Genomic DNA, 8,132 nt, shown 5'->3' on the forward strand with positions numbered 1-8,132 from the left:
TCTGATAAAATTTCTTAGAAATGGATTCGTTGCCGTTATTCTTTTTGCGACAAATCAGTTCATTACAGTTCAAATATCAAAGAGCGTCAAACATCTTAAACAGAAAATCTAGTGTCAGTCACTGACGTGGCGCTCAACGTGTTAAAAATGTAAGAATCAGAATTTAAAAAATATTGAAATATAATGATTTACTAATAATATACATAAATCTATCTTGCGATTAACATTTACTCCTTTATATTAACTAAAATAAAATTTTATTACTAAGAAAAAAAACCACTGATCACCAAGAAAATCTTATTAACTGTGAGTTTCCAAAACCAAAACCTCAATTTAAAACATATAGTTCTATGTTTTGTCAAAGATAATGGAGATGTTTGACTCAGAAACCCACAGTACGTGCATAAACAAATGTGCAGAACACTTAACTATGGCAACGATAATAAAACCTATACAACTAATGGACAGGACGTATATTTATAACATCAACATGTCAACACTGATTAACTAAGTTTAAGAGAAATAATTCGACCCGTATTAAAAACAAGCCCGTTACAAAATAACACGATTTTATTCCTTTTTTAAAATGGCAAGGACTTGAAATATTTAAAAAAAATGTCTCGTACGTAGAGTCCCGAAGGACCAGAAAATTCTGTAAATATTTAAGGCTGTAAAAGATCTTTAACTTTAATATTTGATGGTAAATTAACCGTTAATTTCTAAGACCAAAACTCTATATAAACTAAATCGTTATCCCTGTCATTATCTTTGAAAAAAAAATTAGAGATAACAGTATAATTTAAACGGAGATTGGTTTCAGAAACCCTCGGTTAATCATTAACTTCGACCAGAGTTTCATTAGCGTTGACATCACTGTCAATAGCTGGTAAGTTATCAATAACGGAACTCAATGTTTCAACTGTATTACCGTTATCGTTAACCGTTATATTTGCATCACTGTTATTTGTTACGTTATGAGTTGGTACATCACTCGATACATTAGCGTTAGCGTCAACACCAGACGCTAAATCTTCATAACAAGGTGGCATTTCAACATTATTTGTCGCTTCTTCATCAACATTAGAGCTATCTCTATCGTTATTTAACCTTTCTCTACTTAAATATTCAGGCGGCGGTCCGTACACTTTGTACCTCATAGCTTCAGTGTACGGAGGTGGCCGGACTGAATCATCAGCTAGTACAGGATAATTCTCAAAATTAGCACCTAAAAGTCTAATCGTACGTCCATTTAATGTGTAAGTCTCATTAGAATTAACACGAACAAAATCTAAATCTTCAATATTAATTTCAGCCACATTGGGTGTGTCCGGTCTTGGTTCATTGGATGATCTGCGTCCAAACCTGGGTATACTGAGTTGGAACCTACCTAGTTGAAGTGTTAGAGGTCTCTGGGCCTGGTTGATGTGGTGTATGACACGTTCAAGGGTATTCCTTCGGAGATTTCTACGTCTGAAGAATTCAACTGGTGTTGCCATGTAGTTGAGGTCTGTGGCATCGTCTAGACTCATGTGGGCGAGGTCACAGTATGTAGGGCTGCGGTAGTCAGGCAGGGCGGGCCGCGCGCGGGATGGAGACGAGTTCAGGGAGGAGGAACGAACATCTGTCATCTCCACCTCGCAACATTGAGTCGGTACCTGAAAAGTTAAATTAACTTTAGCATAAATTCTCCTGGTTATCTTTTACTAATTGTCGCTCACGTGTCCGTCCACATTGAATAAAAAAAACTTAATTAGTAGGCTGTGTGTTCATCCAGACTATGTTTTACATCTATGCCAAATTTCAGCGAGATCCGTGTTCTGGTGACACCTTCTAACAAACATCCATCCATCCATTTATTTATCCAAACTTTTACATTTTACTAATATTATAAATATGAATGTTTGGATGGATGTTTGGTTAGAAGGTATCTCTAGAACAGCTGTATGGATATGTCTGAAATTTGGCACAGATTTAGAACATAGTCTGGAAAAACACCTATAGGGTTTTTTTTTATTCCGCAGCAATTTCTAATATTAGTAACACATTTCTGTAAGATACCTGTCGATATCTTGAAGAGAATATAGCAGAGAGTCGAGCAAGTCCGAAGCCTGCAGAATCCGGCTGCGAAGTCCCAGTCTCCGGACAGTCCTCACACGGACTGGCTGCTCCTGAGTTCTATATATGGAAATACATAGACGGGTAAATAATATGCAAGGATATACGTACATAAAATGCGTGCGCAAAGTGCGTGCGTGCGCATACGTACCTGTGCGTCTCGTGCTGGACTGGCAGCGGCCTCTCGTGACTGTTCTAACAATCTTGATGCTTCATAACATGGAGGGAAACGCGCCGCCTGCAAATAAAAAAATATCCTTGCAAATATACATTTAAACTACAATGAAACCCTACTGTTTACTTATACAAAACTAGTATGCATTAACAGATATTTTTTTAGTTTTATGTACTTTTATGTAGTAAATGCACATTTATGTATGATTCCTCGGACATATAAGTACATGTTCGAGCCTACGGGATACGCCTATGTTCGGGTGTCCATTTATATATTCGTTAATTACCGTAAAAGCTCATTTGACAGTCAAGTTCAAAAACTTGCTATAATACATTACTAAAGGCTAAATTAAAATTCTCATGGTGACTATTTGCTTCACGATATTTTGAAGCGAAGTGGGAAGCGTAGTGTGAAGCGAAATGGGAAGTGACGTGGGAAGCGTAGTGTGAAGTGACGTAGGAAGCATAGTGTGAAGCTATGTGGGAAGTGAAGTGTGAAGCGATTAGGATGCGAATGTGTGCGTGTGCGTACGTACCTGTGCATACTGTACGTTGTAGTGGTGCGCAGTTGCGCGCTCTGCGTGCGCGTAGCTGCGCAGTGCTGCGCGCTTCATGTGCATCTTGCAGATAGCAGAGACGAGTAGCACCACCGCTATCATGAAGATTAGTGCGCACGCTGAAACAGATAATGCCCGACCTGAGTCGTACTTCTATTTATTGCCCTTTTCTAAAAGAGCCCCTAACTTAAGGAAGACTTGAGCCCTTTTGTGTGTTTGTTGTATTTGAGATAAAATAAACAACGCTATTGTAGACTGTCAAATGATTATTGCGTTTCGTATTTTTTTTTAATTTGTTTAACTGTTTTCAATAATTATATTTCGAGTTAACTGTAATTATATTATTGTTTTTTTTCTTTTCTTTTTACTTTTATTAGTATCTGTTATATTCATATTATTTAGTCGTACGTTTCTTTAAATAAAAAAAATCTCCGTTGATGAACTCTTGTAGCTTAAATGACGTGACCATATTTAAATTCGATTTTTTCTCTTGTGTAACATTATTTATCTGAAAATATTAAGGTTCAGACCTGTGACAGTATATATAGTAGACTGTATGAAGCTGTTCTCATCAGGCGCGTGGTGGTCTTCGAACAGTGGTGGGTATTCCATCTCCACGTAACCTGCAAACACAAAAATATATCATTTTTTTATTGTAACCACTTGGTCAAAAACATCCGACTCGATGAAGGACCATTTCATTTTTGTCTATTTTATAAAATTCTCATGTCACAATTTTAGTTAGCATACTCCTTCGAAACGACTTGACTGATTTTTATAAAATTTTATTTGTATATTCGTAGACGGAGTCAGGCGACAGCTAGTGTCGTATATAAGTCTTATACAAAGGTACACCTATATTTACTTTTTATTCTCTTCTGGAAGTTAAGAGTCACCAGTCACCAGTCAGAACTTCTACCATTTTGTATACACATTTAATTTTGAATATTTGCTTTGCTATTTTAGAGATATAATATACATATTCCTTGTACATAATGGTGTAGATATATGAGCAGGTAGGTACATAACTCACTCTCAAGTCTCGAGTATCTGGGATGCTCGCTGCAGCAGTCAGGCTGACGACACAGCGGGTCTCCGCCCCGGCAACACGCCGCCTCAGATATACACCGCCCAGATGAACAGTTCAGTTTGTCGCTACCTGCACAAATAATAACGTAAGAATCTACAAAGTAAAATACTAGCTGATTGCCGCGACTTCGTCCCTAAATCAGAAAAGAACTTAATTTTACCTCCCAAACTATGTCCTGCATCCATGTAAAACTTCAATGAGATAATTTTTAGTGTTCCGTACCTCATAGGAAAAAAACGGAACCCTTATAGGATCACTTTGTTGTCCGTCCGTCTGTCTGTCAAGACCCTTTTTTAAATATCTATAGTAGTATAAATAAATTAAATAGAATAAATTGTGATATCTCTAATTCTGGTCGTTTGACATTTTTCCGCACAAAATAATAGATGGCGTTAATCTCAAACTTAACTGGACGGTAACGCCATCTATCAAATTCACAGATGTACTAATATTGAAAAGTTCTAGATTCTTCTAGATATAGTCTATATTTAGTAGATATACTAGATTTATTTCAATCAACAGTTTGTAATAAGAGATAGGACAGTAACGTACGTGAGCAGGGTCGTGCGGAGCAGAGCGCAGGCGCCTCGTCCTCTGCGTGCAGACAGTCGCGCCATCCATCGCACACGTAGTTCGCCAACACGCACCGAGATTCGCACGCGAACGCACCGCGCGCGCATTTGTTCGGACCTTATAAATTAAATACAAAATTACATACATTAAGAATGTTACATGTGAAAAAAATTTGTTATTCTGTTAAAGCAAAGCCAATTTTTAGTTTCTTTAATTCAAACAAACACTCATAGGTATAAATAGTTAACGAACTAAAAATGCAATCTAATCTTAGTAATATCATCTATGCGAATGTTTGGATGGATGTTTCAAAGCATCTCCAAAACGGCTGAACGGATCTCGCTGCAATTTGGCATCAATGTCTGGAAGAATACATAGGCAACGCGGACGGAGTCGCGGGCGACAGCTAGTAATTGTATAACAATGAAAATAGTATAATATTATTGTAATAAATTCTACATATCTATAGGAAAAAATATATTTGTTTATGTACCCACCTCTAGGCTGCACGAGTACATATTTGGTGACGCTGAAGGGCGGCGCGGAGCACATATAGTGCCCACTGTCACTGATCTGGAGCCCCAGACGCTGCAGCTGGCTGGAGTTGCTCGCACCACTCGGCTCTATTGTGAACGGCCTGGAAAGGTTTAACAAACTATGTGTATCATCAAAAAGCTGGGCAAAATGACCATATAAATAAAGTTCTTTTTTATGCTGTACAATAGCAAAGACCAGCATTTTACTAACATTTAAAATAATAAAAAAATGATCAAAAGATACTTCAGGTGATAGAAATGGCCCTTAACAAGTTTTCTTAAACTTCGCGGACAAAGTAGGGGACAAAAGCTAGTGAATTATAATAGCCAACTTTTACAATTACCTTTCATTAACAGTGCCATTTCCAACGTAGTTCCATACATACACTCTCGGTGTTGTATCACCTCGTAGTTCACATATTAATGTCAAATTATCCAGCACCCTCTTCACCAGAATATCAGTGTACTCCAGATCTCCTGGACTGTACAGCATCAGCGCTGGCGGCGGCGACAATGGTTCTGTTATACCTGTTACAATGATAGAAAATGTAATAATTATTCATAGTTTAATATTAAAAAGTAAGGAAACATTTAAAGATCCAACTAATTCTACTAAATATTAGTAGGTTGTAAAAATATAATACATAGAAATAAGGGATCAAGCTCTTTAATGCTATAAAGGTACATGTACATTAGCCCGCGCCGGACGCACCGCACGCACGGATTTGCTTTGTCTTGATATGAGGCGGGCAACACGGATGATGGACAGAGCACTATGTAAAATCATACAAAGCATTAAAATCCGTTGCGGGCCGTGCCTGCGGTGCGTCCGGCGCCGGCTAATGTACATGTACCTTTAGATCTGCAAAAATATTTAAGTTTTAAACTTATAATTGGTATGCAAACTGAATATTGATTCTGGCAAATATTCAACAAAAGGCCTTCAAAGTTTGAACGGCAATACTTGATACTGACAAGTCTTTAATTTGCATTATTATTGATTGATTTCTTCATTCATTGTGTTACAAATGATTGTAATTCCTAAAGGTGGCTTTAAAACTTTTTTTTTCCATTGTTAGTAACAGTATATGAATATAAATTGTTATATTGAAATATCTACAAATGAAAATAGGTAATTCTTTTATGATAATTAAATTATCAACTCCTCTCTCGTATACCGCTTATGTGTGGTAAGTGCACAAGGTTTTATTAACCTTAATGTTTTAGATCGATTACTTATATCCGGCCACATGCCTGTTAATTTTTATTCAATTTTTTCATATAAAAAAAGTACCGGACCAATTTCAAATATTCTTGTCTTTTAAAAGCTACAATATCAATGAGTTACATCTGCCATATTGATTATTAGATTTTTTTAAATTCCGTTATGGACAAAGTTGCAGGTAATAGCTAATTTATAAAGTTTAGTGTAAGATAGAGAAGAGATTTTACATGTTACAGAGAAGAAACTACAATATTTCATTAAGATACTTACTGATTATTCAATTTGTAAGACAAAATACAGATGTAAATATATTTTGTATACAGATGTACGTAGCATTGTTTTAATTTCACTTAACCTGAAGACCTTGATATTATATTTCCTTGTTACGAGTTTCATTATCAATGTATATGCAATCATTTAACATGTTTATTACATTTCAGCCTCCAAGTAGTTTTCCTACTTAATACATGCATAACTAGCTGTGCCCATGACTTTGTCTGCATGAAATAGCTTTCAGTGGCATAATGACTATGGCTATATGATAATAAGATGATATTCATCAGCTCATTATATGCCCCCACTGAGGGGATCGGACCGTAAGTTGGAGGTGACTAGGCCATAGTCATTGCTGGCCCAGTGCGGATTGGTTGACAAGGTTAAGGCTAATATATTTTATTTAAAATAGACATATTTAACTTTCAAAACATTCTCATTAACCTTACATATTCCTTCTAACTAAAAATTATACTTCAATACAAATTTCCACCTCCAATTTCAACCTCTTACAACACTTTTTTCATGTTAAAAAGCCCATGTCATTTCTTGGGCTGAAGACTATCTATATACCACATTTCATTTAAATCAGTTTATTACTTTTTCATGTAAGTGAGACAGACTGTGTTGCCTTTGCATTTATAATATTAGTTAGGATTAAAAGAGCAACTGTTGTTTGTTTATCAATTGCATTATATATTTATTGTATTGAGTTTTTTCAGAATATACTTTCAATATATGCAATAAAACAATATTATGTACACATTCTGATGCAAATAATTGGTAGAGTTTGTAAATAGAGGGCAGACATACTATACAACATGTTTAATAAGGTTTCAAATTTCCAATTACACACAATTCAAAACTAAGCTATCCGATAGGAATGAGAATACTACTAACTAAATATCTCAAATTACTTGCGATTTATCAAATAGCTTAGTACAGGTTTTATAAATTATTAATAGCATAGGAAAAAAAACAAATTCATAAATAAAATGATTAAATATGAAATGAAAATGTCAGTAATTTTTTTTTTGCAAATTGTTATGTTTTAATGAAACTTAGAAGGTTAATATTTTGTTTTAGGGTTATAATACCGGTAAGTAAAATAACTGTAGTTGTTAAAATATTTTTAAGAATAGTAGTACGAAAGTGAAAGGATATATAGGGTAACTATGCCGCCACCGTTATGTATCAAAACAAACGCAAAGGAAATAACTGTAAACATGAAAACCTAACTGTATAAATTTAAAGGCCATTTGAGAACGACTAAAGTCAATGCATAACCCTACTGTAAATAAAATCAAGGTCTTTTGTGAGAATTATAGCAAAAAAAAATGTAAAATTATATATTTATAACGAGGTTGTTGGTTCCTGTTATAGAGTAATTAACTAGTTAAATTTATCACACTTACATGTCTGCGAGTTGATGAGAACAACGGTAAAACTTAAAAACACATTATTAACAATTCCAAACATTTTTATTTATTTTTCATTTTCATTAAACTGACGTTAAACAATCAACGCCATTTTTGTTTCCATGATTGACAGTGACACGTTTCTCTCGACGCATAACAGCTTTTTTATCT

The 8,132-nt window shown here is 35.2% G+C and overlaps 1 protein-coding gene across 1 annotated transcript; it reads right to left on the reverse strand.

Moving 5' to 3' along the window:
- Positions 1-754: 754 nt before the first annotated feature.
- LOC106124905 (uncharacterized) lies at positions 755-8,072 on the reverse strand. Its single transcript, XM_013321922.1, has 10 exons — positions 7,959-8,072; positions 5,390-5,573; positions 5,007-5,146; positions 4,489-4,626; positions 3,880-4,005; positions 3,377-3,469; positions 2,826-2,965; positions 2,267-2,353; positions 2,059-2,175; positions 755-1,655 (listed from the first exon to the last, which is right to left on the reverse strand). The coding sequence occupies exons 1-10, from the start codon at positions 8,020-8,022 to the stop codon at positions 831-833; spliced, it is 1,914 nt and encodes a 637-aa protein (XP_013177376.1). The 5' UTR covers positions 8,023-8,072; the 3' UTR covers positions 755-830.
- Between the last annotated feature and the right edge of the window lie 60 nt (positions 8,073-8,132).

This window comes from Papilio xuthus, unplaced genomic scaffold (assembly GCF_000836235.2).
Source record: "Papilio xuthus unplaced genomic scaffold, Pxut_1.1 DF825946.1, whole genome shotgun sequence".
In the NCBI taxonomy this organism is placed as follows: domain Eukaryota; kingdom Metazoa; phylum Arthropoda; class Insecta; order Lepidoptera; family Papilionidae; genus Papilio; species Papilio xuthus.